The 17,380-nt window shown below is 38.2% G+C and overlaps 1 protein-coding gene across 1 annotated transcript; it reads right to left on the minus strand.

The window, feature by feature from the left end:
• Positions 1-12,808: 12,808 nt before the first annotated feature.
• Positions 12,809-13,753, minus strand: LOC114081176 (olfactory receptor 5AL1-like). Its single transcript, XM_027922749.1, has one exon. The coding sequence runs from the start codon at positions 13,751-13,753 to the stop codon at positions 12,809-12,811; it is 945 nt and encodes a 314-aa protein (XP_027778550.1).
• Positions 13,754-17,380: the final 3,627 nt, after the last annotated feature.

Consider the following 17,380-nt stretch of genomic DNA (forward strand, 5'->3'; position numbering starts at 1 on the left):
TGTTTCCCTTTAAATTTGGGATACAGACTTATCTTCTTAATATGATTAATTAAGTTCTTGACAAATAAACCTTTCTGTTGTCAACTTTTCTCATTCCTTGCAATTTCTCTCATATAACAAATACCTATATCTTGCAGGTTTCAACAGTTAGTAGATAAGCCAAATATTTATTTAAATAATTAAACAAATGATACAAAGATTATGTTCCTCAAAATCAATTTTTACTCCTTCAATTACCTTGCTTTTTATCCCCACTACATTTTGCTTTTGAGTAATCCACAACAGAACCTAAAGGAGTCCCACACACCCCGAGGCAAATCCGGTGGATGCTCATAGAACTTAACATTACTTAAGCATTGTGAGTATATCTGGTATGATCTGTTGGTCCCTCTAGAATATTTTCCTTGAATTACATCATTTTAATCAATTGCTGAACCAAAAATATAATGATGTTTCAAAAACATAAGTAATTATGTTACGGTTGATCTTTTGGGAACCAATTTGCTTATATAAAAAAATAATCAGTGAAAGGCAGATCACTCTACTGAGGCTAAATGTAATAAAGCATCAATAAATAACAGCAAATGTTATGTTAATAAATGAGAAATAACTCACAAAAAATTAACTAGTTTTGTATTGCTCTTTATATGTCCTGTATGCTCATGAATTTTAACAAGAGGTCACAGTAGAAATTAGATTAAAGTAAATTAGCTTGCTATTGAGCATGCAAGTCTATGGAGAAATAATTTACCTTGTACTAAAGATCCAAAACTATATTTGAAATTCAATTCGAATTTGTTGAGGGAAGCAAAGAATAATTAAACTATGAATTCCTTATTGGCCTGATGGCGCATTGAGCTCAATCACAGAAATTTCGTGCCTGAGGATTTTCTTCAAGTTGAAAATTAATTTAAAATAAACTCAACTTTGTTTCATGAAGTCTATTAGGAAACATTTAAAGACATTAAAATTACAGAAAAATTAACACTTCTTTAAATCTGCTAATAAACTGTTCATTTGAATCCTCAACATTCATATAGGTATAGAATGAATGACAAATAGAGATAGAAAAATTATAAACAATCAAGAAAAAGAAGTAGAGAGAGAGAGGAAGGAAGGAAGGAAGGAAGGAAGGAAGGAAGGAAGGAAGGAAGGAAGGAGGGAATAAAGGAGGGTATTCCTCTTGAATGTGAATATTTTATCCTTAAATCACTTTTTCTGTGATATTTCATGATACCATTTTCCCTACAAGAACTAAAACAACTATATAAATAGTAAACACAAATTATAGAGAAGTTGTTATATTTTTTCTCTTTTATAACTCATTTCTAATGCTTATAGTGATAATTTTTCTCAGAGACTTGAAAGGAATTCAAGAATTGAAATAAAACTATAAGTAAACAGCAAAACAATTAGTAGCATATAGGGTAGGTAACAGGAGGGAGGACAGGAGGAAAAATTAGAGAAAATTATATTCCATGCTTTTACAGTTATGTCAAAATGAATCCTGACATTATATAAAACTAAAAAACCCAATACATTTAAATATAGCAGTAAACTCTGTCGTACTTTTCTTGAAGAAAAAAGAAAAATACATTGTGCCTTTAAAAATAAAAGTGGTTTTCACAGTCTATTTCAAAATGCTTTAAGTTATAAGTTGATCTCAACAAATTATACATTGGCTATTTCATTTGCAAGAATAAATGAGGAAATATGATATAAAAAGGAATCATCAAAATATTAACACAATTTATCTTTTTTTTTATTGTTGGTTGTTCAAATCATTACATAGTTCTTGATATATCATCTTTCACACTTTGCTTCAAGTGGGTTATGAACTCCCATTTTTACCCCATATACAGATTGCAGAATCACATCAATTACACATCCATTGATTTACATATTGCCATACTAGTGACTGTCATGTTCTGCTACCTTTCCTATCCTCTACTATCCCCCCTCCCCTCCCCTCCCCTCCCCTCTTCTCTCTCTACCCCCTCTACTGACCTTCATTTCTCCCCCTTGTATTATTTTTCCCTTTCCCCTCATTTCCTCTTGTATGTTCTTTTGTATAACCCTGAGGGTCTCCTTCCATTTCCATGCAATTTCCCTTTTCTCTCCCTTTCCCTCCCACCTCTCATCTCTGTTTAATGTTAATCTTCTTCTCATGCTCTTCGTCCCTACTCTGTTCTTAGTTACTTTCCTTATATCAAAGAAGACATTTGGCACTTGTTTTTTAGGGATTGGCTAGCTTCACTTAGCATAATCTGCTCTAGTGCCATCCATTTCCCTGCAAATTCTATGATTTTGTCATTTTTTAATGCAGAGTAATACTCCATTGTGTATAAATGCCACATTTTTTTAATACATTCGTCTATTGAAGGGCATCTGGGTTGGTTCCACAGTCTTGCTATTGTGAATTGAGCTGCTATGAACATCGATGTAGTAGTGTCCCTGTAGCATGCTCATTTTAGGTCTTTAGGGAATAGACCAAGAAGGGGAATAGCTGGGTCAAATGGTGGCTCCATTCCCAGCTTTCCAAGAAATCTCCATACTGCTTTCCAAATTGGCTGCACCAATTTGCAGTCCCACCAGCAATGTACAAGTGTACCCTTTTCCCCACATCCTCGCGAGCACTTGTTGTTTGACTTCATAATGGCTGCCAATCTTACTGGAGTGAGATGGTATCTTAGGGTGGTTTTGATTTGCATTTCTCTGACTGCTAGAGATGGTGAGCATTTTTTCATGTACTTGTTGATTGATTGTATGTCCTCCTCTGAGAAGTGTCTGTTCAGGTCCTTGGCCCATTTGTTGATTGGGTTGTTTGTTATCTTATTGTCTAATTTTTGGAGTTCTTTGTATACTCTGGATATTAGGGCTCTATCTGAAGTGTGAGGAGTAAAGATTTGTTCCCAGGATGTAGGCTCTCTATTTACCTCTCTTATTGCTTCTTTAGCTGAGAAAAATTTTTTTAGTTTGAGTAAGTCCCATTTGTTGATTCTAGTTATTAACTTTTGTGCTATGGGTGTCCTATTGAGGAATTTGGAGCCCGACCCCACAGTATGTAGATCATAGCCAACTTTTTCTTCTATCAGACGGCGTGTCTCTGATTTGATATCAAGCTCCTTGATCCATTTTGAATTCACTTTTGTGCATGGCGAGAGAAAGGGATTCAGTTTCATTTTGTTGCATATGGATTTCCAGTTTTCCCAGCACCATTTGTTGAAGATGCTATCCTTCCTTCATTGCATGCTTTTAGCCCCTTTATCAAATATAAGATAGTTGTAGTTTTGTGGATTGGTTTCTGTGTCCTCTATTCTGTACCATTGGTCCACCCGCCTGTTTTGGTACCAGTACCATGCTGTTTTTGTTACTATTGCTCTGTAGTATAGTTTGAAGTCTGGTATTGCTATACCGCCTGATTCACACTTCCTGCTTAGCATTGTTTTTGCTATTCTAGGTCTTTTATTTTTCCATATGAATTTCATGATTGCTTTCTCTATTTCTACAAGAAATGCCGTTGGGATTTTGATTGGCATTGCATTAAACCTATAGAGAACTTTTGGTAATATCGCCATTTTGATGATGTTAGTTCTGCCTATCCATGAACAGGGTATATTTTTCCATCTTCTAAGATCTTCTTCTATTTCTCTCTTTAGGGTTCTGTAGTTTTCATTGTATAAGTCTTTCACCTCTTTTGTTAGGTTGATTCCCAAGTATTTTATTTTTTTTGAAGATATTGTGAATGGAGTGGTTGTCCTCATTTCCATTTCAGAGGATTTGTCGCTGATATACAGGAATGCCTTTGATGTATGTGTGTTGATTTTATATCCTGCCACTTTGCTGAATTCATTTATTAGCTCTAATAGTTTCTTTGTAGAGCCTTTTGGGTCTGCTAGGTATAGAATCATATCATCTGCAAATAGTGATAATTTAAGTTCTTCTTTTCCTATTTTTATGCCTTTAATTTCTTTCGTCTGTCTAATTGCTCTGGCCAGTGTTTCGAGAACTATGTTGAACAGAAGTGGTGAGAGAGGGCATCCCTGTCTTGTTCCAGATTTTAGAGGGAATGCCTTCAATTTTTCTCTATTCAGAATGATGCTAGCCTGAGGCTTAGCATAGATTGCTTTTACAATATTGAGGTATGTTCCTGTTATCCCTAGTTTTTCTAGAGTTTTGAACATAAAGGGACGCTGTACTTTGTCGAATGCTTTTTCCGCATCTATCGAGATGATCATATGGTTCTTATTTTTAAGTCTATTGATGTGGTGAATAACATTTATTGATTTCCATATATTGAACCAGCCTTGCATCCCAGGGATGAATCCTACTTGATCATGGTGCACAATTTTTTTGATATGTTTTTGTATCCGATTCGCCAGAATTTTATTGAGGATTTTTGCATCTAGGTTCATTAGAGATATTGGTCTGAAGTTTTCTTTCTTTGAAGTGTCTTTGTCTGGTTTAGGTATCAGGGTGATGTTGGCCTCGTAGAATGAATTTGGAAGTTCTCCCTCTTTTTCTATTTCCTGAAGTAGCTTGAAAAGTATTGGTATTAGTTCCTCTTTAAAGGTTTTGTAAAATTCTGCTGTATACCCATCCGGTCCTGGGCTTTTCTTAGTTGGTAGTCTTTTGATGGTTTCTTCTATTTCCTCGATTGATATTGGTCTGTTTAGGTTGTCTATATCCTCCTGACTCAATCTGGGCAGATCATATGACTTCAGAAATTTATCTATGCCTTCACTATCTTCTAATTTATTGGAGTATAAGGATTCAAAATAGTTTTTGATTATCTTCTGTATTTCTGAAGTGTCTGTTGTGATATTGCCTTTTTCATCCCATATGCTAGTAATTTGAGTTATCTCTCTTCTTCTCTTCACTAGCATGGCTAAGGGTCTGTCGATTTTGTTTATTTTTTCAAAGAACCTACTTTTAGTTTTGTCAATTTTTTCAATTGTTTCTTTTGTTTCGATTTCATTAATTTCAGCTCTGATTTTAATTATTTCTTGCCTTCTACTTCTTTTGCTGTTGTTTTGCTCTTCTTTTTCTAGGATTTTGAGATGAAGTATGAGATCATTTATTTGTTGTTTTTTTCTTTTTTTAAGGAATGAACTCCAAGCAATGAATTTTCCTTTTAGAACTGCTTTCAATGTGTCCCATAGATTCCGATATGTTGTGTCTGTGTTTTCATTAATCTCTAAGAATTTTTTAATTTCCTCCTTGATGTCTTCTATAACCCATTGATCATTCAGTAACCTATTGTTCATTCTCCAAGTGATGTATGCTTTTTCCTTCCTTCTTTTATCGTTGATTTTCAGTTTCATTCCATTATGATCAGATAGGATGCATGGTATTATCTCTACTCCTTTATATTGTCTAAGAGTTGCCCTGTGACATAATATATGATCTATTTTTGAGAAGGATCCATGTGCTGCTGAGAAAAAAAGTGTAACTGCTTGATGTTGGGTGGTATATTCTATATATGTCAATTAAGTCTAGGTTATTAATTGTGTTATTGAGTTCTATAGTTTCCTTATTCAACTTTTGTTTGGAAGATCTGTCCAGTGGCGAGAGAGGTGTGTTGAAGTCTCCCATGATTATTGTATGGTGGTCTATTAGACTCTTGAACTTGAGAAGAGTTTGTTTGATGAACATAGCTGCACCATTGTTTGGGGCATATATATTTATGATTGTTATGTCTTGTTGGTGTATGGTTCCCTTAAGCAGTATGTAGTGTCCCTCTTTATCCCTTTTGATTAACTTTGGCTTGAAATCTATTTTATTTGATATGAGTATGGACACTCCTGCTTGTTTCCGAAGTCCATATGAGTGATATGATTTTTCCCAACCTTTCACCTTCAGCCTATGTATGTCTTTTCCTATGAAATGCGTCTCCTGTAGGCAGCATATTGTTGGGTCTTGTTTTGAGATCCATTCTACTAGCCTGTGTCTCTTAATTGGTGAGTTTAAGACATTAACATTTAGGGTTATTATTGAGATATGGGTTGTTGTTCCAGCCATATTTGTTTATTTATGTTACTAAACATGGTTTATTTTCCTCTTTGATTATTCCCCCCCCCTTTACTGTCCTACCTCCCACTGTTGGTTTTCATTGTTATTTTCCATTTCCTCTTCCTGTAATGTTTTGCCGAGGATGTTTTGAAGAGATGGTTTTCTAGCTGCATATTCTTTTAACTTTTGTTTGTCGTGGAAGGTTTTAATTTCATCTTCCATCCTGAAGCTTAATTTCACTGGATACACAATTCTTGGTTGGAACCCATTTTCTTTCAGTGTTTGAAATATGTTATTCCAGGATCTTCTAGCTTTCAGAGTCTGTGTTGAAAGATCAGCTGTTATCCTGATTGTCTTGCCCCTAAATGTAATCTGCTTCCTTTCTCTTGTAGCTTTTAAAATTTTCTCCTTATTCTGTATGTTGGGCATCTTCATTATAATGTGTCTAGGTGTGGATCTCTTATAATTTTGCACATTCAGCGTCCTGTAGGCTTCTAGAATTTGGGATTCTGTCTCATTCTTCAAGTCTGGGAAGTTTTCTCGTATTATTTCATTGAATAAATTGCTCATTCCTTTGGTATGGAGTTCTATACCTTCCTGTATCCCAATTACTCTTAAGTTTGGTCTCTTAATGTTATCCCATATTTCTTGGATGTTCTGCTCATGGTTTCTTAACAGTCTTGCTGAGCAGTCTATGTTCTTTTCAAGTTGAAATACTTTATCTTCATTGTCTGATGTTCTATCTTCTAAGTGTTCTACTCTGCTGGTAGTACTCTCAATTGAGTTTTTAAGTTGGTTTATTGCTTCCTGCATTTCTAGGATTTCTGTTTGTTTGTTTTTTATAACCTCTATCTCCCTGTATAGTTGATCCTTTGCTTCCTGGATTTGTTTGTGTAATTCCTTGTCGAAGTGATCTTTCATTGTCTGGTTTTGCTGTCTAATTTCTTCCTTGATACTCCAGATCATCTGAAGCATATATATCCTGAATTCTTTATCTGACATTCCATCTGCTGCAGCTGTTACCTCTTCTAAAGTTGCGTTGACCTGCATTGCTTGTAGTCCTTTCTTTCCTTGTCTTTTCATACTGCTTGCGTTTCTTTCTTCTTGGTGAAACTGTTGTGTTTTTGAAATTTCCCCCCCCCCCATATATTTATATTGCTCTTGTATAGTTGAAAAGTCTCCCTTGCAGGTGCAGGCGGGGGCTCTGCTCTGCCCCTCCTCCAATTGGTGTGAGGTGTCTACCACGCCCGCGGACCCCTGGGCCTGATCCGCCGTTCTGTCACAGGTCTGCCTACCTTGCAGGTGGAGGCGAAGGCTCTGCCCTGCCCCTCCTACCGCGCCCGGGGACCGCTAGGCCTGATCTGCAGGTTGGTAGCAGGTCTGCCCACCTTGCGGGCACGGGTGTCAGTTCCGCTCCGCCCCCACTCCAATTGGGGTCACTTGACCACCACACAGGCGGGCCGCTGGGCCTGATCTGGGCGTGGGCGAAGGCTCTGCTCTGCCCCTACTCCAGTTGGGGTGAAGTGTGTACCACGCTGGCAGGCCGCTGGGCCTGATCTGCCGGTCTGTCGCAGGTCTGCTTACCCTGCCGGTGCAGGCGGTGGCTCTGCCCTGCCCCTCCTACCACGCCTGCAGACCGCTGGGCCTGATCTGCAGGTTGGTTATAGGTCTGCCTACCTTGCGGGCGCGGGCGGCGGCCCCACTCCTCCCCTCTGGCTCGACGACAAAGCGAGAGAGACTCGGGTATCTGTGACTCACCCTCCCTACCAGGGGACCAACTGTTTCCGTCGCCGCTGGCACCGATGAAGTTTTCTCCTCGGCCGCTCTCCGATGACATCAGATCTCTGCCATACTGGCATCCCCTGTTCTATGGCTGAATCCCATTTTCTTCTCTTCCAATAGGCGGAGCTGTGCCCTCTGAGCCGAGCTTCTGCCCTCTATGTGCTGACAGAAATCCCTGTACGGTGGCTCCTGGGAGTCTCTCAATCCTTAGTCCAGAGCCCTTTCACTTCTCCGGCCCCTCCCCCTGTTCCTCCTCCCAGCCAGCCAGCCAGGTCCTGTTCACCAGAGGCGGTTCCCCAAGGATCTGATTACACTTGCAGCCCCACCGCGTGTCCTATATCCCGAACGATGAACACCCTCTCTGTCATTCATCTAAGCCCCAGTGCTGTGGTGGGGTGATCTGGGAACCAACAGTTTAATTTTTCTGGACCCCTTTGGTGGGCACGTCCCCAGAAACTGGCGGCTAAGATCTTGGGTGTCGCCGCTGGTGTTAAGGGGAGGTGGGGATCTGGAATCCCCTCTGCTTCCCTACAGACACGCCCCCAGAGAGATTCCAGAGGTTTCCTGGCTGCTTGTATCTGGAGGGGGTGGGAGTCACACACCTGCTAACGTGGATTCCGCTGGGAAGGAATTCTGTCGGCGGAACTCTGGTGATGTCACCACTCTGCTATGGCGGGCCCCAGGCTCCTTGCTGGAGTGTCCGAAGGGAGGGGTGGGACTGGTCTGTCTCTGGTTGGTTTCAGCTCCCGGTTCGCTATTTCATGAAGGCTTGGTGAGAGACCTCTTCCTAGAGTCCCTGCACTGCTCCTGCTGCGCTGCGCCTCGGAGGCTATCCGCCCTGAAGTGGGGGCCGTGTGCAGGCAGCTGACAGTCACCGAGTCGCGCGGGCAGTGGCTGGCGGGTCTGGACCTCTGCGCTGCGTGGCGGAGATTCACTCGTCTAGCGCAGACTGTCACCTCCAAAAATCCTACCGATTCCCGGCAGGTCTCTCTTTAGTGGAATTTTGCTAGGAGTTTCTCAGCAGGTCGAATCTAAGCATATCCATGCGTGTCTCTAACCCCGTAGTTGAGGAGGTACTGAAAGCGCTGCCTCCCCTCTCGCCGCCATGTTGGATCCCTCCACAATTTATCTTTAATAGATATATCTTATGGACATTAAAGATAGATGGGATTTGGAATTTTCTGGTTTTGTCTTTGGGGAAAAGACACATCAATGCACTAGCTCAGAGACTACAAAATAGCTTTAGTGGATTTATCCTGTGATTAATAGCCAGGGTTTCTTCTAAGTGTCATTCCCTGTGAATGTGGCCACAAAGGCATGGACCTACCACGAAGGGTTTCTGTTTCCAGTTCTGAGCTAGATATGCCATTGTTCAGAGTTCAATTTGCCAACAGTAATGTCAATGTCAGGGTCATTTGTATGGATTTGTTACTTTAGTGACACTGCCAATAATGGTTGTAGGCTGCTGTCATCAAAGCTGTGTCATGATAGGGTGGGGATATTTTCCTTTTATGGCCATCAACACACATTCCCAACAGGACTTGGCTTTTCCTACTTGCAATACCTTGACCTTCATCCATATTTAAGGGCCTATAGAATGCCTTCTTTATTGGCATTGCATCCTGCAGTGTAGCTTCAGGAAAAGGGACAATTTTCACAAAAATAGAGGCTACAAGCATAAGTGTATGAGTCTAAATCATGTCACTGTGTACATTATTACGTGGTAACAGTTTAACTAATGGAAAAGAGAATGACCTTATGTGTGGTGAACTGAGACATCACTTGGGGACTGCTCCTTCTCATTGGGTTGGGAAACTGAAATCCAAGATACACTGCATACATTGAACTTGTGTCTAATAAATACTACTGTGTTTGCCTTAGCTAGAGTGAAAGGAACCAAGAGTAAAAGTAGGAATAACCCCTCTTTTCATCACATAAATGACTCACTTGAGGAAGCTTGCTTTCTGTCTCAGCAGCCTTGTGCTCTGCCAGGTTAAAAGTCTAGTTCTCAAAGAGAAGCATTTCTCTGGAGGAACAGAGGAGCCACTGCACTGGAGGCTGTGACTGTCACCTTGATACATGATGTTCCTTTGCCAGTGAATCAGAAGACACAGAAAGGACTGACTTCATTGGTTGGGTAATGTGTTAAGTCAACTTTGCATCACTGTGACCAAAATACCTGACTAGAACAACTTAGAGGAGAAAAAGTCTATGTTGGCTCACAGTTTCAGAGGCTTCAGTGCATAGTCAGTGCTTTGACCCCAAGGTGAGGCAGAATATCATGGTGGAGGAAAGTTATTCAGTGTTCAGATTAAGGCAGCAGGGAAGAGGGGTGGAGGGAGAAAGAGAAAGGGAACAGGAGCAAGTAATGCCCTTCCAGATCATACCTCTAAGACCGACTTCCTTCAACCATACCTGATTCTGTACAGTTGTCACCACCTCCTGATAGTCCATTCAACTATCACTGGATTAATCCACTGATGCTATCAGGAACCTTTGGTCCAATCATTTCTGGAAGGCTTCGCCTGTGAATATTACTGTACTGTACAATCATTCAACACATAAGTCTTTGGGGGATACTCATGACCAAACCAGGATAGGTAATCAACCCTTCCATCTGGAAGCTTGGGTTTCTATCCTATCACATGGACAAGGATGTATGTAATTAGAATTCACAGATGCATTGTAGCATGTCATGATATTTTTATAGTCAGTGATAATTATCAATTGCTGCTTTCTGCAAATGTAACACTACAAGGACCGGGTAGCAAACTCTCAGAATCCATGATGATTAGTTTCTGGGTTATCCCACAAGATAAATGGAGAACAATAAAATATTAGGCCTTCCAAAATACTGGCTGAGGTTGAGGCACGTGCAGATACACTGGTGGAGGAGGCAGATGAACACCAATTAGATCTGGAGGCTACTGTGTCACCAGGCCTGCTGTTGAAGATTGGGGTTTCTGTATACCATGTCTAGAAATATGCCACATGAACAAACGACTCTGTGCCTCTTCATGTTCACTGATGCTCAGCCTGTAGTGGATAATCTCTCTTTCTCTTTCACTATGCTTTCCCCTCACTGTTAGAATTTTAAGCCTCCAAAAAACATTAGCTACTGAAACTCTGCCAATAACTGACGATTCCAGGTTAAGACTAAATAATATTTAATTAAAAGAGCAGAGCTATATTTAGAATTTTAAAATGTATAAGATGTTTCATTTCATGGATTAGAAAAATATGTCCTAGAATTGTTAAGTGTCTTAGAGAAACTTGTCTAGGGATAAAATTGGAAACCAGAATTACCAAGGTTATGTTGCTGCTTTGGAATATGGCTCTATAGATTGGAGTGGCCAGTGGCAAAGTCTCGTGAAAGCTGGAAAATTCCAAGATGATTTGAACCAAGCATCATTAATGGTAAAGGACTAAAGATTGAGGTTAGGAATGCTTCCTGCTAATGTGTGTGTGTGTGTGTGTTTTCCACAGTGTAATAAACATCAAGGTGGAATGCAGATGTATGTGCTATTTGCGGCTTCCCTTCTCTGCCATACAGCAATTGTAACACTATAAAATGTTATTAATATATGTACTCTTTGGGTGACATCTAGGGAATACTTTAAACCATAGCCCATCTTATTTCATCAATATTTTAAATTTTAATAAAATCATTGTGAAATTGAGCTCTGGGATCAAGTAAAACCAAATTCAGATCCTGACTCAAGCATATGCAACTGTGTGCTTGCTGCATGTGCGTGACTGTGTACGCAAAAGCTATGCCTCCTGTCTTGATTTCTTTGTTCATCAAACAGGGTTTGCACACTTATTGGCAGAATTATTTTTGTGTAAAGTACCAGAAGCATTAGATTTATATCTGTTCACCAAACCAAAGAGACATAGACACATTTGATAAAGGTTTTTTTTTTTTTTTATTGTTAGTGAAAGTTGAAGTTCCCTTACTCTTGAAAACAAAAACTTGAAAATAGCATGACTTCTCAAATCCCACCTTCATAAAATATATTGTAAGTGAATATTTTACTTGAAAAAAGTAGTATGCTCACTTTAAGTATCATTGGACACAGAGATGATTAGATTTGGACATACTCAGATATTAATAGTTGATATGAAAATTACCAACTGGGAGCTTTGTTTAAAACTTTTGTGCTTCTTACAGTTTCTAAATGATGAGCACAGAATAAATATTTACCTTGAAGGTGGTAGTTTTGTGTTCTTCAATAAAGCAGTGACTTAGATATTGAAGCAACTTGGGCATAGTAAAATAGATCTGGAATGAGTCTGAAAGTTACTCTGTGAGGTAACAGTCTGTATTTTTACACAACATTTTGTAAACAAGCAGAACAGGTAAAAGGTAACAAGTTACTCTTGGGGAATGATATAAAACAAAACTATGTCACAATAACAGTTGAATGACAAGCTGCATTTGCTTATGCCATCATGACCTGCTGAAATTGTGAAAAAAAATACAAGATTTTTATAAAATCAGTCAATAAACTGCTGGAAGTATTTAAACAACAAAACAAAAAGAATTCTCTAATAAAAGATCTTCTCCTATATTTCCAGAGCATTTATGAAATAAAATTTTACCTCCTCTTTGCATGATTCATGTTATGGCTCATGTACTCTAAAGTTCTGAGCCCCAAATCCATTTGAAATAAAGTCATCATTTCATTACTCATCTTTGTAATCTTCATTACTTGTTATTCTTTCAAAACTCTTATGGTCAAGCGGTGCTCAGGGAGCTTGTCTCTTTCAGTTAAACTATTCACAAAAATAATTATTAAAATCCTACTATGTACATACTATTTATGTCTAAATAATGTATACAGTAAGCCTCCATTCTAGAAAAACCAGGAAACTAAGTTACTGGTTATAGTAACCACAGACAAGAAGTTTATCTATTTCCTAACAGGTTGTCAACACTCTGTGATCCCAGGCATATCTAGACTCACTAACTCTGGTGTTAACGATTCCTTCGTTCTTTCAATAACAATCTGGCTCATTTATTGCTACTCAAATGAACCTTATGTATAATCCTCTTTACAGAATTCTTTACCTCCTTATTCCTTAAGCTGTAAATCAAAGGATTCAGCATGGGGATCACTACTACATAGAAAACTGAAGCAAATTTGTCTGTATTCAGGGAATGGTTAGATTTGGGTTGTAAGTACATAAAAATGATCGTCCCATAGTACATGGTAATTGAAGATAAGTGAGAAGCACAGGTAGAAAAAACCTTCTGTCTTCCTTTAGCTGAGTGCTTCTTCAGGATTGCAGACACAATGAACACATAGGAGACGAGAACTATGAGCAGAGAGAAGCACACGTTGAACCCAGCCATGGTCAGCAACATCAACTCCTTGACTTGGGTGTCAGAACAAGCCAGTGGAATCAAGGGGATATCATCACAGAAGAACTGGTTGACAACGTTCGAGTCACAGAAAGACAAAATGAATGTGCTCACTGTCTGTATAAGTCCCATGATGAATCCATAAATATATATGCTAGTGACTATTTGAAAGCAGAGTTTCCTAGGCATGAGAATTATATAGCGCAAGGGATTACAGATAGCCACATATCTATCATAGGCCATGGCGGAGAGCAGGAAAACTTCACACACTGAAAATGTTACAAAGAAACACACTTGAGCTGCACAGGCATAAAGGGATATACTTTTAATTTCACATAAACAATTAGCCAGGGCATTTGGGGTCACAGAGGAGGTATAACAAAAATCAACAAAAGCCAGATGGCTGAGGAAAAAGTACATGGGTGATTGAAGCTGAGAACTGAATTGGATTAGAACAATCAATCCAAGATTACTTATGATACTCACTAAATAGATGATGAGAAGGATCACAAAAACAATGACCTGAAACTCAGGATCGTCTGTAAGTCCCAGAAGGATGAACTCAGTCACTGCTGAATGATTATGTTTGGCCATTTAGCAGATATAGAAGTTTCTGTAGTAAACCCCTCCAGAGCAAACCTTCTGAGTTATCTCAATTCTGTAGGAAATAATCCACATTCGTATTAGAATAGGAAAGACTCAAAAAGATGTGCTATATTTACTCAAAGGAGAACTGTGATGTGTACTCTCAATTACACTTGGATTTTCCGATTTGTGTGTGTGTGTGTGTGTGTGTGTGTGTGCATGCACACATGGACACATGTGTAGATAAGACTACATTAAACATGTCAAAGGAAATAAAAATGTGTGAAAGATAGGATATGAGAAATTTTTGAACCATATAAAGAAAACACTTTAATGGTAACATATAAGGTCATAAGCCAAAATATTGACAGTATATCTCTAATCATACAGTTTGGGGGTATTTATAGAATATTCTTCTTCCTGCATATCTACATGCTCTGAATATACTTTTATCAATATGCAGTATTTAGAAATTTTAGAGAAAAGTAAAAAAAATTCAGTACTATTTTGAAAAACATACATGCACATACCTAGACATATGCACAAATATATATTTACAATTTTCTTCTTAAGGATGAATAATATATATTTAGATAATTCAGAAGTCTTATTTTATCCTATATCTTTAAGTATCCAGTGACAAAAGGGAAAATAATATACTACTAGACTGTAGTTTATTTTATGCATATTGCTTTCTAGTAACCAGAAAGATGAGAAAATTTAAATTCTTTCTTTAAGCAGAACAGAGACATATAATTGTCATTATTTCTGCATTTTTGGGGAGTGCTAGAGATTGAATTTAGGGTCTCACAATATGCTAAGTAAGTGCTCTACCACTGAGCTACACACCCTGCCCCATTCTTTCTTCTGTCTTCTGTGTCTTCTTGGATAGTCTTTACCCAAGCCCTATAGATGGACAAGGTAGATGCCCTGTTCATTAATTGATAGAATAATCATCCAATGTTTGGTTAAATCAATTAATCTCTAGAAGACTCTTATGGCCCACATGATAACACTTTATCCCCAAACCCTTACCTACAGTCTATGAAAATCATGTTTCCTTTACCTAAAATTTCACAAGTTCCAAAATATTGGATACTGTAGAAATTGATAACATGTGCTCAAATACCTAAAAATTGCTCAATTCGCATTATTAATAGTAATGAAAATACTAGGAATTACTACTATCACCATCACTATTGTCATAAATTCAGTTTTGTTCTTAAAAAGCTCTACTGCCTACTGCCATCTTTTAGTCACATGCAGGAAATCACTTTATTTCCAGAACAGTCGGTTGGTTTGAAATTTCTCAGAGACTTATCTTTGATTCCTTACCCTGCTGGCTGTCAGTATTTTGGGGATTGCCATTCACATTCACTGTTCAGTTTTCTATGGACTCTTGCTTTGAAATTTATTTAACTACCCCCAACATCTTCAAATTTTTCTTCTGTTTCTTTAGCTGTTCTATATTTGAGGACCCAAAATCTAGGCAGTTTTCAAATGGTCTTACTTACACTTACACTTACACTTACTTACTTATTTCTTACTTACTTACACTTACTTACTTATTTCTTACTTACTTACACTTACTTATTTCTATTTATCTAAAGTGAAAATCTGTGCCCCCATGTTTTTTAAAAAAAGTACATACATTATACATATAAACAGTCGTTATTGGAAGCTTTATGTATTCTTTTGGTGGACCCTGTTAAAATACTATTTAGTGTCTCAGTTTAGTCAGAACAAACAGAGCCACTTAAAATATTATAGATTTAAGATATTTAAAAATAGAGTTAAGACCTACAGTAATTTTGGAAGAAATAGAACAGTAAACATTAAGAAGGCTAAAGGTGTAACATCATAGAAACTCATTTTAAGAATACAAATCTGACACACAGGGGTGATTGTGGAGAGATTTAAGAGATGGCTATGTCCACCAAGTGGTAGATCTGCAGAAATATCAAATGTTCATGTCATCACTTTGGATGTCTGTATGCCCTACTCTGTGAAAACATCGGCTTTTGTTTTTTTCTGTGCCTCCCAGATATAACACATTTCTTCTCAATGACAGACTTTAACTCAGGAAAGGGATTTAGCAAGTCATCAATTCTCAACTCTAGCAGAAGTTGTGAAGTCAAAGTGACAACAGGGATTAGATAAATTCCTTCTTTTGCAATCCAGCACCAACACACAACCATTGGAAGAAAATTCAGCATCCAAATAAGTACATTAACAGCATCATCCTTCATTGCAATATGATATAATTCTCTCTCATAAAATTAAACCCTTATCTAACTCCTTCCATTCCAATAGTCACAAAAAAAAGAAAGAAAAGAAAAAAAAAACTGTAATTTTATCCACGTTGGGAGAGAAGCTGAAACACACTCTAGATTTCAAATCTTGAAAATCAAATGTTAGGATACAGGGTTAAATACTACTAACATACCTCATATTAGTTCATGATTGGACCAGGTGAAGATGAAATTATAACCTTAAGTAGATGGAACAAAAGTGAATGTCAACTGCAATTTAATAATCCCAGAAGATTCAGATGACCACTTCTTTGAAACTTCTTATTTGATTTAGTGGTCTTGGACATACTGAAATTAAACTTTAAAGGTAAAGAGCAAACGACTTGGGTCGTTTAAACTTTAAAGGTAAAGAGCATTTGACTTGGATGTCTCCTTATACCTTATTATTTTAATGCTGCTCTTACACATTTGCTGATTAATTCAAAGACCACACAGTGTAAGCTGTATCCAGAGCAAAAGATGGCTCTGCAAACTAGCATTTCCTGCAGGGTAAGCTACATGGGCAGCACAACACAGCAATTCTAGTAAAATTTAAAATTCCATGAAAGGTAGGGGTGTTTATAAAGCTTTGTAAAACCCCGGAAGGGAATTACAGTAGAGACTTATGATTTGGGGGGTAAGGGATAATTTCTTCACTGGATAATTATTTGTCTTTTGAGAATAAAGTTTCTGACTTTATTAGATCCTTGGAGAAACTGAACAGTTCACTCCAGGCTAGATACCATGTTATCAGGACACTTGAGCTGGGTGTTGTCTGAATCTCTATGCCTTGAAACAGGACATGCATAGCAGCTCTAAGATTTATTGGCATAGGGCTTGAGCTTATCCTATAGACAGAAATGACTTGCATAAGATTGTGACTCTGATTTCCATGGTTAATAGCAATTATATCTATGAGGTTGTTGATCTATCTCTTCCTCTACCCTTCCTTGCCTCCTCCCTTCTTCCTTTCCGTTTTTGGATTCAGTTTTAGTCATGTTCTATATTTTATGCTATACTCTGCTTCGATAAGCTTGATTTTGATTTTGTATGCATATTTTAATTTTGCAATGCAGTCCATATTTATGAACATTGATAACTTCATTTTCCCTCTTCTATCTCTATATTTGTGCCTCTTTGGTGCCCATATTGGTGCAAAAATTTGACACCAAAAATAAAGAGATAAGCATGAGTCACAAACTCAGAACTCTTCTGTGTGATTGAAAATGGTCAAATCAGACCAGGCGTGGTGGCACACGCCTGTAATCCCAGCGACTCAGGAAGCTGAGGTAGGAGGATCACAAGTTCAAAGCCAGCCTCAGCAACTGTGAGGTGCTAAGCAACT

Source organism: Marmota flaviventris, chromosome 9, assembly GCF_047511675.1.
Source record: "Marmota flaviventris isolate mMarFla1 chromosome 9, mMarFla1.hap1, whole genome shotgun sequence".
Lineage (NCBI taxonomy): Eukaryota > Metazoa > Chordata > Mammalia > Rodentia > Sciuridae > Marmota > Marmota flaviventris.